The sequence below is a fragment of the Limulus polyphemus genome, unplaced genomic scaffold (assembly GCF_000517525.1).
Source record: "Limulus polyphemus unplaced genomic scaffold, Limulus_polyphemus-2.1.2 Scaffold4197, whole genome shotgun sequence".
NCBI lineage: Eukaryota > Metazoa > Arthropoda > Merostomata > Xiphosura > Limulidae > Limulus > Limulus polyphemus.
This window is the reverse complement of record NW_013669807.1, coordinates 9,743-26,859: the sequence shown is the minus strand read 5'-3', so window position 1 is coordinate 26,859 and position 17,117 is coordinate 9,743. Positions and strand designations below refer to the sequence as shown.

Genomic DNA, 17,117 nt, shown 5'->3' with positions numbered 1-17,117 from the left:
ACCTAGACTCCATCTGCAGAAAGTGATGCTTTGCATTTGGTGGGACATCAAAGGATTAATTCATTTCGAACTCCTCAATCCACAGTGAACTGTCAATGCAGAGATCTATAGTCAGCAACTGGAATGCTTAATTCAAGCATTCATCAGAAACGCTCTTCAATCGTCAATCGGAAAGGTGTTCTTCTTCTTCTCCATGACAATGCACATCCACATGTGGCACGTTTGATGTAACACAAGATTATGGAGTTGGGTTGGAAGCTCTTCCCCACCCACCATATTCTCCAGATATGGCACCATCAGATTACCATCTTTTTCATTCACCATCTCAATGAGAAAACGTTTGCAAATGTGGAAGGTGTTAAAGAGGACATTGACATGTCTTTTGCTTCAAAACTAAGTGATTTTTTTAATAAGGGCATTAACAACCTGATTGTAAGATAGAAAAGTATCATTAATAAGAATGAAGACTATTTCATTTAATAAATGTTTTGTTTTGATATATAAGTTGTTTGGGTGTTTACACCTTAAAAAAAAGTGACAAATTTTTGATGACCTAATATAATTAATCTATTTCTAGCTAAACTCAAAGTTTCTTTCCATAATTTCACAAGAAGAAAAACTCACACATAATATTTAACCAAACCAATCAAAAATTATAACAAAAAGACATGTGAAATAACACATATCAGGTAAGCTTGCAATACAATAATCTAAAGCATACTTGCATTGCAAACTGAAATAATAACTTTGTGAAACTACTATGAAAAATAAATTATAAAAAATACTAACTATTGCATAACATTACTAGTAATACTATTCCATCCATGACAGCAAAAGAAGAAATATATAGCTAAATCATTATATTCTGCTGCCAGCAGACCAAATGCTGAATATTAAGATGTTTCATATATCATAAAAGCAATAAATAAAATAAAATTATTTCCAATGATATTAATATATTTTGATTTTCATACTTAATAGCCAATATCCTAATTGCTCCTTCGCAATGACAAAATGAGTAATTTAGACTTTATTGGCTATTGATAAGTTTAGACAACAATACAAAAATAAATACTAAGCCTAAGTTACCTCTCACCAATAACAGAAATGTAATCTATAGCCTTTCTAACCAGTTTGTAAATTAATTGTAATTTTGATTCCATAAGATCATATCTTGTTTAACAACTTTGATGTTCATTAAAACAGGTATTTTTCTTTGAGGTTAAAGGAGGGAGAACATTTATCCAATCATTCATTGGTTTGAGAGCATATCCTTGCCAGTCCACAGAAACACCCAATGAAAAGGACAAAAAATTCCTGGTGAAAAAATTGATTTTTATGAAATTAACAATTTGTATATGTGTTAGAAATAGATTAAAAGTGCTTCATTCTTAGTTCACTGTAAAATAAATGAGCCTCATAACTTTCAGTTCAAATGATCAAGATAGATTAAGAAAAAAACACTATACTGTAAGCCTATACACTTCTGATGATCCAAAGGCATTTTACAAAGAACTTGCTGGTCCACAGAGTATAAAAGGTTGAGAACCACTGGCATAAAGGACAGTCTTTAATGAAACTTTCTCATTTAGAATTTACTTTTTATTAAATGCAGTTTTTATTTTTTACTATCTAGCTCTAATTAAATTAGTTTTTCCTAATTTATTTCAAATCTTGATTTAAAAAACAAACTGCAACCTAATTGGCCAGTTAAAAGGGTTGTTCATTGAAGTGTCAATCATTACTATCTCAGCATTGGTAGGCTTGAATTACATGTACACTGGTAAAGTCTGTTCTTATTGTGGGTGAATAAATTAGTTCAGATAAAATTTATAATTCCACTGTACATTAACAATTTCTATATTGAAACTGTATTTCCAATAATACTTATCTCTTCTCACACTACAGCTAATACTTGCCTGCCAGAGTTTCTTCCTTTGCCAATCTAAGAATTGGTTTGATTATTTCTTGCTTACTTCAGTCTTTTATACTACATTTATTGCCCTTGGCAATATTTGTCTCATGACACTCTCCACCTATGCCAATGAGCCCTCTATCCTGGTACTGTATATAAGCACCTCATTCAGATAATGTTATCACTTTCTCGATACTGACTCAATCCCAGTCTCTAACGCCAGCTCTAAGTGGGGAGAGTGTGAGAAGCAGTGTTATTGGAAATACATTTTCAATTTAGCAAAATGTTAAATGCCAAAACATACTTACCTCCACTCCCACTTATAGCTAGAATCCCACAAGAAAGCGTTTGCATAGATCATGGGTGTGTGTCAACAGAAGATTGGCACCCTAGTGGGAAACTGCACTACATCCAGAACAGGTATGCTCTTCACCCAGAACTTAGTTCATGTACTGTGGGTGAAATTTTACATGATTTATCATCACTACTGGCCAGGCCCCAACCAGATAGCTGAGGTTCCACTGCTCGGGGTTGGAATTATAGGAACATGGTCCCTATATCCCACCTTGGTTGCTAATGCAATTGGACTGCAAACTATATATATATATATATCCTTATGAGTGGATCCCAACCTGTAGCCAGAGAGTGAAGCATTCCAAGCCACTAGAATCATGATAAGAAAGTAAGTAACACTGAAGTGGACAAATCTTCTCCTCAACCTGAAGAAGTCCGAAAGGCAACACCCCAGGCTCAGAACGACAGAATAATGTATGCCTTACTCGACCAAAGGAAACGGAACTCATCCAGTCTGGAATTATGAACACTCATCCTCACTCTCCAACCATGTGAGCAAGGTGCATCACTTGCACCTGGAATTATTGGGAGGATGTGGAAAAACTGCTCAACTACAGACCCAGGATGGGACTACTCCAGATTTGGAATTACAAGGAGACAGTGGACCCTCTTCAATGAACAATGTACCAAACCAACATTGATCAAAAAGAAGGGACATACACACCTCAACTGGATAGCCGAGCGTCAAATCTGAACTGGTATTACGAGTAGTTTCCCACATAGGCTGGTGCCACTCCTACCGACATCTGGGAAAAAACGTCCAGGGACCAAGGAAGGAGCACCCCCCAACTTCACTCTCTTCTCCAAGAGTGAAGGAATTCACTCTAACACTCTGGAGGAAAAGCCTCTGTCCACCACCCCAGTGAATGTAAACCATGGTAAGGACTCCCTAGCTCCACTAGCAGAATTTGGGGGGTAATGTACACTGGGGAGTCCCGAGGAACAGTGCAATAGGTGAACCAAGTTCCCTAAATTTGTAAAAGCAAACTGACCCTGATTTATTCAATCCAATGATCAGCAGGAATGGGCAGGATCCCCTTATGCTTTACTCATGATACTCCATGAGTGGCAGACCATTATAGCACAATCAGCTTCTAGGTGGTCTTAGAGAACACTTCATTTCTACAGAGCCTGTTGCAACCTGTATGAAGTATATTGAATTAGTGCGCTAGCGCGGAACTGGTTTGATAAAAGCACACCTGTCTGGGCAACACTTGCTACAGAGTGGGATCCTGTGAAAACAAAGTAAGGGAACCTAAAAAGTAGCAATGAAAATACTCACCCCTCTGTATAATATAGCAGAAATAGATAACTACAGAAATGTGACAAATCTGATTAGACATGATTCACAGAATATTCCTCACCTTCCTAAATGCATTTTAAATGTTTGTTTTCAATAAAACATTATAGTTTATCTGTTATTTTCCTACCCTAATCTCAAAACAGGATTGATCAATCCGACCAAATTCATACCAACCAAAAAAAAATCGAAATAAACCTAAATTAACCTTTTTTTCTTTCTAGAATGACTTCAAATTGCAACGTGAAACTCAATTCATTTATCCTAAATGGCTCTAAGTTCGTAACATTATACATCAATTTATAAATGAATTTTATTGTTTTATTGCCCTTTGGACCATGTATAACTACTATCCGCACCATTATAAGTTGTAAATCACTCAGGGAACGTGCAGCTCACATTACGCTATTGAATTACATTTCCCACGAGCTGCTTGCTTGCATGCCTTGTGAACCATTTTAATTATGTTATTATTATTATTTATTTTACCTAATCTAGTGTTAAATAACTTAAAAAGATCTATATTTTTATATTTTAGTTACTTTTATAATAATAAATAAATAATAAGTATGAAAATTAAGAAATAAAGTAATTACTCAATCTTCATTTTTCTTGCCCTCGATTGTCAACGGCAGTTAAGCCAATTTTTTAGAGCAATGCACTTAACAATTTTTATTTAATTAACTAATGCACCCAAATAAAAAATATATAAAATGCAAAAAGTAGACAAATTCATTTAACTCTCAAATTTTCCTGGCTTTCTAACTATGCGACAAGAGCCGTTACAAATTTATTGAAGCTGGTCCTTAACTTTCCCAGAGGAACAAATCTTATACTGTGAGTGAAATTGATGATATTCTGTTCAGAATACAATGTTATACAATACGCCATTTGATAGATGAAAACCTTGGTTTTCTATTGGTTATAGGTAATATATAATGCAATGAATTGTGAAAGAGATGATGTGACAGGTGGGTGCGGCAGGAGGGGTCTGATTTTGTATTTGATAGCTCTGTAACCAAATGAAATTGAAGGCTATAAAAATTATGGTTTGTTTAAGCAATAACTATTTTAGTGAGAGTATTTAATTTTGTTCATTTTCGAGAGGTAATGGATAAAATAGGGATGATGACATGCAAAGACAAAATGTGTCACAGGTGCCACATTAGTGGAAATTCAGGATTTTTAAAAATATTTCTTTGTATAATTAAGAACTTAAAATTTGTATACTATTAAAATATACATTATTAGCTAAGATTTTACGCTATTATAATTGGTATAACATAAACAAAAAATGTTTTAATAAAATTTTGAACCTAAAACACTAAAACCTTATATCATGCATAGTAAAGGGTACCCGGGGAAATAGTGTTAAACAGGGCGATTATGGAAGATGCAAAATCTCTGCCAAAGAATCAGATCAAAAAACAAGTTATGGTTGACACTTCTGATCAAAGTGGATTCAACCTTCTCTCAATACACCATTTTATAATGAGAGCCAATTCAACAGAAGAATCTGTTTGGATTGAGACAATTGACCTGCTACTGCAGGCATCACCCACGGAACATGGCAAGCTAGTAGGGTGATAAGAATGGTCCTGAAAAAGAAGGTCCAAAATTGGAAAACAAGGAGCCCTGGACCAAGTACCTCCTCAATGACAAACACAAGACACCACCACGGAATTGTCAGAGGGAAGCCTAATAATTTTCCTCTTAATAAGCCCAGACCATGAGACATTGCCAGTTGAAGAGCAAGAAGGACTAAAACACTGTGTAAGGAACCCTCTTTATCTGTGCATAGACCCTGGAATTCCTTACTGTTGGTATATGCATCCCATCCCTGAAGTAAGGCATTCGTGAAGAGATGAAACACAGGACATGGTGGCAGTAGAGGAACCCATATCATAGTAGTATCCCAACTTAACAACCCTAAAGATTGAAAATGATCCTGATTAAGAAAATTGGGGAATCCATTGAATCAATTTTAATAACTCTTGGTCGCATAAAGACCATTAAAAGGATCTCTTGTGCTCTTGTCCCAAAGGCTTGAGGGATGCAAGTGAGGCCCACATTTCCAGAAAAAAAAGAACCATCCATGCAGTGAAAAAAGAGGTGAGTAAGAGTTGGGTGACCTATTCAATAGTGCTGAGCTGGATGGGAGACAGCTGAGCCCAACTGAGAGACGAGATGAAAAATAAAAAATATTCAGACTGATGACATATGAATTGGAGCAAGAATAGAAGTCTCAACCCTGAAAATGAAGTCTGCCTTGATTGTTTCTGAAAGTACAATCAGGATGTGATGGTCTGACAACTGAAGATGGTGCCAGCAGTAACCAGTCATCCATGTAATTGTGTGTGCAGAGTGCGATTTAATGGGTGTGAGGAGAAAAAACTCGTATGATACAGCAGTACCCTTGTGAAGGCAATGCAAGTCTAAAGGTAAAAATCCGGAACTGCAGTACCTGACCCTTGTGCACAACAAACACAGACTCCACCACTATGGCAACGTGCAGATAGGAGGCAACTGAAACAAACTTGTACATTTACAATTGCAGTAAAAAAGTCAACTCGAATTAAGAAATGAGTAACTTATGAACCTTGGAAAATCTAGGCATTGATATAGACAAGAAAAATCGATGACTGAACACTAATCTCCTGTCTGCATATGCCCAACAACCCACAGGAATAAAACTTCTAAAGAAATAGCACGACTCTCCCACTACCCTCAGACCAACCAAACTCTGATAGTCACAGAACAAAGTCCCAAATCCCAATGATCTGAGGGAGACAGAAACCCTACAAGTTTGGTGGATAATAGTAGTGAAGATGTGAATTGAATGACTAATCTTGACTCAAGAACCTGCAGTGCTGTTGGATCCGTGGTTAAAGTTACCACATATCCTGAAATTTTCTGAGTCGAACCCCACAGACCTTGAAGGTGTACAATAATCACCAATACCACTGGCGGTGATCTGGCTGAGCAGAGGAACCCTTGGAATCTATTCTGGATAACAATGTACTGAGGGGCTAATGTTGGGGGTTGGGACCCAAAAATAGGGGCAGAACTATGACCCACCGTAGGAACCAATGAAATTCAGGACTCCAAGAACAACAGAGAAGGATGTAAAAGCCATAAATTGAACTAGCGTGCATGCTAACAATGGATCAAGCTTATCATCAGTGAAGTTGGTGATCCTTAGTTTTCCAACAAAGTAAATTGTAAGGAAAACAAAATGTTGGATTTTAGAGTTGTAAGTCCATAGACCTACCCTGTCCCATCAGGGGACATTGATATATTCAGGTTAACCACAAACTCTGCCTTAGAACCCCAAAATTCGAGAAGCAGATGTATTATTTGAGAGTCAGAAAATACTTCCACCAGGCAGTGGTAGGCTAAATGACAATTTTCCAACAACGTGTCAGGTAAGGCATAACTGCCCCTTCACATAACTGAGAAGTAAACATTCCAGCATGAATCACAATATCCATAAATGGAAAGAAAACTAAAAATTTGCTCCCAAATCTCTCATCCATTAAAGTAAGGTGCAGGCTCAAAAGCAATCGGGAAAAGGCCCAAAACATCACACCCTCAATCAACCAACAGAAGAAAGCAAATCAAAGGCAGTTTATCACAAAAAGTGGCCTCCTCTTTGTTTTTATAGGCCATTTAAAGACTGTGTTAATTACAGTTGATTGTAACAACATTTTGTCAGGTACGTTTGTTGTGTTAGAGCAAAGCAATATTGGGCCATCCGCCACATCCACCATAGGGAGTCGAACCCCAGCACTAAGAGTCAGCAAACTCGCCACTTTCCCACAGGGGGACTGTAAAGCCAACAGACTAAAGAAAGGCGCAGGAAAAAGCAAATCTAAATTCTCTCCAGAATGTTGAGGATTGCTCTCTATTGCAACCTTTAGGGCCTCCGGAAGAACCACGACAAAACCGAATATATGCGTCTCCATCTCACTACCAATAAGATCACTGACAGCCTCAACTGAGAAATCAACTAAAAAACATGGATAACATTCAAAGTATCTTCAAACAATCATAATACTGGGAAACCCGTGAGCAATGCTTTGCCAAGAAAAAAATGATAACATTATCTGAATGAGAGGCTTATACAGTACTAGGATATAGAGCGCACTGACGTAGGTGGAGAGTGTCATGAAATAAATATTGCCAAGGGCATTGAGTGGGGTATAAAAGATTGGAACAAGCGAGAAAAAATCAGACCAATGCCTAGATGGGCAAAGGAAGAAACCCTGGCAGTCTAGTACTAGCTATAAGTGGGAGAGGAGGTAGGTATGTATTGGAATAAAACAATTCCTGCATATTCTTCTCAGCATTGTACTTATCTTTTAAATAGTATTAAGTGCTTTGCTTTCTGTCTATCTTTACAAGTTATATAAAACAAGATATTCCAACAAGCATAATGAAGTATTGAAGCATAAATCTCAAAAATAACCAATACAGAATTAATCAACAAAAAGGGTTTATTCAATGTAATAAAATAGATAACTTAATATGCAAGTAAAAAAAAATGTTTTTTTTCTATTCAAAGATTCCATGAACACAGTTTTATATTCGCCAGAAAACACAGTCAAGTACTAAAGCAAAGTTAGACTTCTAAGTGTTGAGCTCATGATCAGATTTTTATTAAGATTCAAACAATCAAGCAATTTTGAAAAACCTAGAAAGATAGTCTAGTTATTTAAATGTTTTGCAGCATATTAACTGTTGGTAAATGCACAGATAAAAGTTGCCATAACAAACACAATTCACACTCGTGATATTTTATAGGTGTAAAAATAATGGAAATTGTTAAAAATTGATAGCACTGAAAGATTTGTATTCTTGTTTACTGAGTTCTGTAAAGATAAAAATGAATATTTACCCAGAAACTCAGAAGCAAATTTTCAGTTTATAAAATGCCATAGAACTCCAAATGTGAAGAAACACAAAGTTTGTTTCCTTGATTGTTTGATTTCACACAAAGCTACTCAAGAGCTACAGCTAGCTGTTTCTAATTTGGAAGTGGTAGGCTAGAGAAAAATCAGCTAGTCAACACCACCAACACTAAGATTACCAGACCAAATAATGGGATTTGACTGTCACTCTTATAATGCTCCCACAGCTCCACTTGCACAGTGCATTTTTTTATATTTAGTTTTAGCAGTAACATGGTGTGAACACAACACTTCCTCATTTTTGTCAATATAGTTTCTGCTGTAATAAAAGTTATAATAAAATATTACTGGTACTTACAATATAAGAAGTTACGAAAGCACATAGTTACCTGATCTTCATTCTCATCTGAAAATGTTATTGATGTTAACTTGTAGCTATTCTTCAGCAAATATTCATTAACTAGAAAGTTCAGTGCTCTCTTCTCATGAGGTTTCACAGGCTCATCTGTTACTGGAAATTCTCCATTTCCTTCTGGAGTATTAGGATCCGATTCTTAAAACAACATAAATCGAACTGTCAATGAAGCATCATTGTTATTCTTTTCGATTTGAAAATTCCAATCTCAGAATGAGAAAAATAAAAACTTATTTTAGTAACTGAATCTCATAAAATTTCATCTCAAAGAACATATCACTTAAAATATCTAAAATAATAAAACTTTACCTTTACTCTCTAGATTTGTTGAATTTAACTCTTCCAGACAAAAACATCTCTTAACTCATTGTTAACCAATTTGTGATCTTATTCTTAGTACAAGGAAATGCATCTACTGAAAGAATTGTACTGCATATTATCTAGTGTATCATAATAATTTAGTTCTTAATGTAGCAGAAACTCCTAATCAAGTTCTACCACATAAAAATACAAATTTCAGAAAATTAATGCTCATTTGATAATAAGAGTTCACAGTCTCCTCTTTTTTTTAAAAAAAATAATCTAATTATTTGAACATAAACACAGATATCTTGCTGAATATTCGAAAAATAAGAAAAAAATATTAAGTACCCCAGATATTATATTTTACACGTGTGTAGTGAGGACAGCAATAATTACTCCAGACATCTTTTCTATGTTACTGGATATCCAGGTGCTTGTGGCAGTTAACAATTATCCCAAAGTTCTTCCTATATGAAGGAAAGTTAATAACCTGTCTTGTTACATAACTGTGTTGTGTGAAGACAGTTAATAATTACCTAAATATTTTCTCCTGATAAATACGTGTTTAGAAACAACAGCTAATAATTACCCCATTTATCTTTTCTTCATGTGTTGTGTGAAGACAATTAATAATAATTACATCAAATGTTTTATTTTGCTGAACATTCGTGTGTGAGCAGTTAATAATTACCATAAATATTTTTCAATATATGTGTATACTGAAGACAATTAATAATTATGCAGATATCTTCTTGGGAATCTGTGAGTAGTAACCTAAAAATCAGTTAATAATTACCATAAATATTTTTCAATATATGTGTATACTGAAGACAATTAATAATTATGCAGATATCTTCTTGGGAATCTGTGAGTAGTAACCTAAAAATCAGTTAATAATTACTACAGATATCTTATTATGCTGGATATTTCAGTGTGAATGTGATACAGTATGTCAATTATTACACCAGATGTTTTACTTTGTTGGATATCGTAGCTATAAAGCAAATTGCTCACATTCAAGCCACCAGATCACAAGGTTCCATCTTAAGCATATATCAGTTTATTTTAAAAATACTTCAAATAACACTGCCTCACACTCGCATGAGTGGTATAAAATAACGGTTGGTAAGATAAAAAGATTTCAACTGAAAATAAGTTTAATTGGTTGACTTTTCTTGTTTATAACATGTATATAGAGAATCAGTAAAGTAACAAAAGGTGTTACGATTTAAAAACATTATTGTGTAGTACTTACTTTTTCTCCATTCTATTCAGCTTTACAACTAGATAACTCAAGACTAATGTTTTTGAACATGTCTCTCAGAGTATTATATTACATATTTTACATTATTTTTACTACTAGCACAATCTAACTCATTTATGATCTTAGCCATTCTCAGCAATGAGCATAATCTTTGTCAAAATGAAAACTTGATGACATGAAGATTAAGGCTAATTTAGTCACTCTTTCTCAGAAAGAAAACCCGATGACATGAAAATTAAGGCTAATTTAGTCAATCTTTGTCATAATGAAAACCTAATGATATGAAGATTAAGGCTAATTTAATTCATTTTTGTGAGAATGTAAACCCAATGATATGAAGACTAAGGCTAATTAAGTTACAGATTGATAATGTTGTTGTTTCAAGTATTTTTTCAAATACCCTACTGTACTACAAAGTTAATAGGGTGCCAGAATCTGTTACAAAAGTATTTAGTAATCAGATATCAACTTAATATACAATTCACAAATCAAATGTATATGTATTAAACCTGTATAAGGATATTTCATAAAATGTCAGTGAAAATTGTTCATCTCTCTGTTAATCTGTTATGAACTCATTAGTATTCAGTAAAATTTGTAATATATTTACAAATATTAAGGCCTTATATATCTAGAGCAAGGGTGTGCTTATGTTCATGTTTTGAGTTGCTGTAATTGGTATGCATTACAAAAGTTTGCATACATTTAGTGTAAAATTTCAATGTTCTGCAGTTTGGTCAATTTTGTAACTGTACACAAAAGCTTTTTGGAAGCATAAATAAAAAATACTAAAATCTGAACATTTAATTAAAGAAGATGGTTTCTACACAAAGAAACAGCACTGCCTTTTATACACACAGAAACAGTAATGGTTTTTATAAACACATACACAGCACTGCCTTTTACAAACAAAGAAACAGTACTGCCTTTTATACACACAGAAACAGTACTGCCTTTTCAAACAAAGAAACAGTACTGCTTTTTATGAGCACAGAAACTACTTTTTTTTTACATACACAAAACGTTCACCTTTTATATACACAGAAACAGCACTATCTCTCTCATACAAAGAATCAAGCAATTATTTTGTCATTCCAATTTTTTTTTCAAATGTAACTATAACAGATATAGTTATCTTAATACGAGAAAAAAGACTAAGTTGAAATGCTTGCACCTTTTTAAACATTAACAATATTTAAGTAGTACATTTCATAATTTTGAATCTTGCCCTTATTCATATTAATCAAAATCCAGACCTACAGTTTGGTTTAGTAAACAAGAAAATAGCATCATTTTATAAACCAAATACAAAAAATTTCTTGATGATCAAGCACCTTGGTCGCACATAGGTTCTTGAACCATTACAGCTGATTTCACAAACAGTCTAAAACAGTCAGAATACTAATTATCTAATGTAAATCTTATGTATACAACAAATGAGATCCGTGTACTATTTATGAAATGATCAATGATACATAAAACTGCGTTTTCCAAAAAAAAGTACAAACACTAAAACAATGCATAGTATATAAACTTGTGTTACTGTTTAACATTATCAAACTTGCTCTTCTAAACAACTTCTGTAATTAGCAAAACATCAAGGCTTCATGCACACCTAATGATAAAAAGCAACAATAATAAAACTTTCAGACCTGTTGCAACTGTTAGGTTGGCTCTAAGTCCCTTGATGGTCTCTTTAGCTTTACGCAGTTCAAACTCCAGAACTCAAGAGAAGAAAAATCAAAAACTGTCAGCATTTAGTCATAATTATTACTAAAATTTTTTTATATGTTTTAAATACGTATCTCTAAAACTTACAATCTATAACATGTTTCACCAACAGTTACACAAACTGACTGTTACCATAAAATATGTGCTGTCCTTCTACAGTATGTGTATTTCAAATGCATATGCTGACAATGACACTTGTCTACAAACTTATACACTTCTGTTATCTTTCCTGAACTTATTGAACTAGGAAAAGTAACAGGTAAATTCATGCAAACATTTTTCAGTTCTCATTACCATGTATTACAATACAGTGATGCATCTACTCATCTTTTACCTTTATTGCACTTACTGAACTAAATGAAATGATGACAGAAGGATAAAATTATTTCAGTTCGCATTACTGTGTATTACAATAATGAGATACACTTTAGTTAACTTTCTAAATTTAATGAATTAAGAAAAATGATAAGAGAAAGATAAAATCATGCATCAATTTTCACTTAATATTATCATGTATCAAAATAAAGAGGGACATCTATCTTTTCTGCACTTACTGGGCTAGAAGAAGGAAAATTTTAAATCAACTACGAATGAGGCTTTACATAAATGGTTCTATAAACTTACTAAAATTAAAACTGGAATCAATGTATTATCCAAATAATCTATAATTGGAACAGAACACAAATGATATTAACTTATTATCAGAGCAAGCTGTTTAATATTAAATCACAAATTAGGCATTTAAGAAAAAAAAAACTTCTATACAGCAATAATAACATGGTCCAACGTGTAGGTTGATTAAGATGATTTCTGTATCCATTTATAAATTTGAAAAAATCTATATTTTAAAATAAAAGCATTCATCGATGTCAAGGTAAATAAACAAACACAGAATACAAATTCCATTTGAATAAAAATTACCCGTGATTTATTTCTCAAACCATATCCTTTTATGCAAAATGTTCAAATTGTTAAACAGTTTCCCAAATACAAAAATAACCAAGCAAAAATAAACTACGGAACAAATTAAACCAAAATTGGATGTTGTTTCAAGTACAGATGAGTATATCATTGTTTTGTTTCTATCTGAAGCCTTTTAAGTACTAATACTCTTCAAGTGACTTGTACTGTATGTAACTTTAAAGAAAATAAGATATAAATTATTAGTGTTTGTTTTCTTTCTCAAAGCTGTAAATAAATCCTTAATAGGATTAGGTTCTATAGTCACTGGAAAAGTTTCTTGTAAACAGTTAATGTGAATTAGCATAATCGAGTCAGAAATATAATTATTTAGAATAATATTACAAAAGTGAATTAAAATCTAAGGTAGATGTAAGGTTAATGAGCACAACACTTACTACAGTTCAAAAATACATGTCAGATATACATTGCATTGATGTAAGCAGGCATAAAACTAACTAACAATTATGATAGTTTAACATTTTGTGATAAATGTTAGTTAAAAGTAAAATTCATAGCACGACAAAATGAAATAATCTGTTGAGTTAAAAGATGCATGAAGTTGACTCTTCACTGGGATTTTAGGCAGAGATGAAATATTTCAGATGAGCAGCCTTGGAGAAGCATGGAAACAACATTATTGACACTTCCATACACAAACACCTCAAGTCCAAAGATGTATTCCAAGACCAATTCTGTCCATTTGAAAACTTCTGTGGTAAATGTACCACACCAAAAATGAAGATTATTTAGAATCCAATACTAAAAGTTAGTTAAAAGATTACTTGAGATACAGTTATTAAAACTGAGGAAGTAATTATTATCTCCAAATTAATTATCAGCAGAAAACAATGCATTTCAATTTAAATATCTTAAAGATCTATTTTCATACATAAAATCATAGTTATCTTATGGTTCAAGGCATATAGTTTTTATGTACTTTGCTAAACACGTGAATAACAATTATAAACTTCAATTTTACAATGTTCCATTATCTCTTCTTACTTGCAACTCTTTCATCAACTTGTCTCTCTCCATCATCAGAATAACGTGCAAAGTCTAAGGAGTCAAAAGTCTGCACACTTGAAGTTCTCGCTAAGAAAAACAATGATGCCTTTATGTAAAAACTATTGAAATTACCAAAGACAAAAATTAAAGAAAGTATGAACTATAACAGTTCTCAAACCAGGTGTCAATAAGTTTGAATATGTATGTGGTATCCTACATATAAAATAAAATAACAAAAATTTAAAGCAATTTACACAATTGGCCTCATGGACTCAAAGCTGATTCAAAGTACATGAACAGTGCTACCACAATGACAGTAAGTTCACTTTATATATCAGTATTTCTTTTATTAACATTGGTACTACTACTCTTAATTAATGACCACTCTATTTATAGCAAGAATCGCAAAGGAAATAGTTATATTTTGAAGTTCTTCACAACATACATAAGTAACAAATGTTATCATGACAACATATCTTAAAAAATACATATAGAAAGTTGCAAGACATTTCACTTTTAATAATTTTCCCGATTGAAAATACAAAAGTTAATTTTTTTTGTCTATAATGGAATGTAGAGTTACTTACAAGATTTTTAAATATACTTTATCTCTAAGTAATGAATCACACAGATATGCATTTTTTTTTTTTTACTTGTCACTGTCTTTAAGATGTTTATACTGCTGACTACATAAAAATAGTGAACACAGCAAACATCATGGAGTGTCTCTAACATAAAAATCTATGAAACACAAGAGTTAATATTTTTAAAATGGTTTAATATTAACAAATGTAAAGGCTTCCATATTCAGTATTACTGATTAATAAGCTATGGTGAAAACACAATATAGCACTACAGTAAAACCTATATTTCAAATGTTTAATTCAAATGGTAAAGAGACACTTCCAGTTTTTTTCACACTTCTGAGAAAGCAAATCCAAGTGCATTATTTCAACACTAAAACTTACTACCATTTCAAGGCTAAAAAACTCATTTTCCATCTTACAACCCTGGCATTATGACTATCCACACATTATTACATACAGTCAGAGAAATAACTAAATGTTAAATTTCAAATGATTTGTTATACCCTAAAAACAGATACAAGTTCATACACTTAAACGTGTGATACGGTACTGTTAGATTCATTATTCGAAAACAACTTTTTTATCTTTGTAATTTTCATTATCTTCCAAAAAACTAATTTTGTGGGGAAAGATTTTCCTATTATGCTTGTGAGATGCGATGTAACATCTGGCTGTGGTAACTATATTCCTATTATGCTTGTGAGATGCAATGTAACATCTGGCTGTGGTAACTAGACCTAATTAGGTTCCAACCATAAAATTTTAGAGTTTAAGAGTAAAAATGTTTAGTGCCACTCAATTAAGTAAATCTTGTATGTTACTGAAGCAACTACATACACAAACATCCTGTACTTTATCACATGAAAGATGATTATTTGCACAGCAATTCTTAAACATAGACATCACTGCACTGTGAGTAACCTGAATAAATAAAGGAGGTACACTGTTGGCATAAATGAAAAACTTGTTTTTTGTACCTGAAGATGCCAAATTATCCTCAAGAAACATTGTAGCAAGACATATTATATCCTGTGTATCCAATAATAAACAAGCATATCTGAAAACTTCAGCATTTCACCACATTAAACTGACATCACCACGTACAACAACTATAAAGACTGAACTCATAATCTAGGTAACACAAAAAACTAGTGGATGGATGAATGTAATCAATTATCAAAAACAACCTAATATATATAATAATGTTTTGAACATGTATGTTATTCTGTAATATATGTGAAGTTTTGTTGTAGATTTTGTTAATCATTATAATAGACTAACATTCTAACAGTAGATAAATACAAAATACCATATAAAATTTAGAAATACAGTTTTGATTCACTATTATGTAATAACAGCAAATTTATATTGTTATGTCTCTGGTTGTTTGTTAATTTCCTGTAAAAATTCTTCCCGAGGAACTTCAGTGACACAAGTCCTTTCTTAAATAAAACTAGTTTATTCTTTCTCAATACAACTTTGCAATACACAGAATTTCCACAGTCACTTTAACTTAAACACGCGCTATAATTCACAATGATTCACGCACTTTACTTATGGTCACTACCGCTCACTTGACTCAATTATCTGTCTATCTGCAATCATATCTCTGCTTTATTTGCTGGGCTTATATACCAAACTAGAGTTGCCAGGAACAGTCATAATCGTTCGAGAAACTCATGACATGTTACCAGCGTCACGTGACTTCTGCTGTCGTAACACTGCCCCTTCCTTAGAATTGTTCGTCCCAAACAATAGTCACTTACATTAACCCAATAGATAATTAACAAAAACTTGATGAAATGTACAGAATTTACAAACACAAAATTAAAATAAAACAAAGTCTCTTAATTTTACGGGATGTATCTTCTTCCGTACTGGTCTCCGTCTCGTTGACTTCTGCTTCATGTGGGGTTTGCCTGCTTCATCAGGAAACATCCTATCATTGGTAACAGTCACATCAGTGGTAGTAACTTCATCAAGGGCTTCACTGTTTCCCTTCTCAAAACCAGGTAGAGTTTCTTCTTCGACAGTGGTTTTTTTTCAGGTGACACGTCTTCAGCAGCATCATTTGATCCGTTGTTCACTTCGTTCCAACTGAAATGTCCTGGACTGTAATAATGCCAAAGCCTGTTGACATGCACCACCTTTGGCTTACCTCGCCGACCACATTTTATTCGGAAAGTCACGTCTGAGAAACGATCCACTATGTCATATGGGCTTTCCCATGGAGAAGACAACTTAGGAGACTTCTGTTTGGTCTTCCTGGGATTATACAACCACACCTTGATTCCTGGTACAAAGCTGACTTCAGTAGATCTCTTATCATAACATAGCTTCATGGAATCAGCAGACGTTTTCAAGTTTGAA

General features: G+C 33.2%; 1 protein-coding gene across 2 annotated transcripts in view; it reads right to left on the bottom strand.

Annotated features, from left to right (window-relative positions):
* The window catches only part of LOC106470748 (lisH domain and HEAT repeat-containing protein KIAA1468 homolog), a 73,321-nt gene that overhangs the window by 50,674 nt on the left and 5,530 nt on the right, over positions 1-17,117 (bottom strand). For both annotated transcript variants that reach the window (XM_013931314.2, XM_022399383.1), the window contains exons 2-4: positions 14,158-14,247; positions 12,114-12,185; positions 8,869-9,032 (exon numbers count right to left, since the gene is read on the bottom strand). In XM_013931314.2, coding sequence (XP_013786768.1) covers positions 8,869-9,032; positions 12,114-12,185; positions 14,158-14,247 — 326 coding nt within the window. The remainder of the gene's footprint in view (positions 1-8,868; positions 9,033-12,113; positions 12,186-14,157; positions 14,248-17,117) is intronic.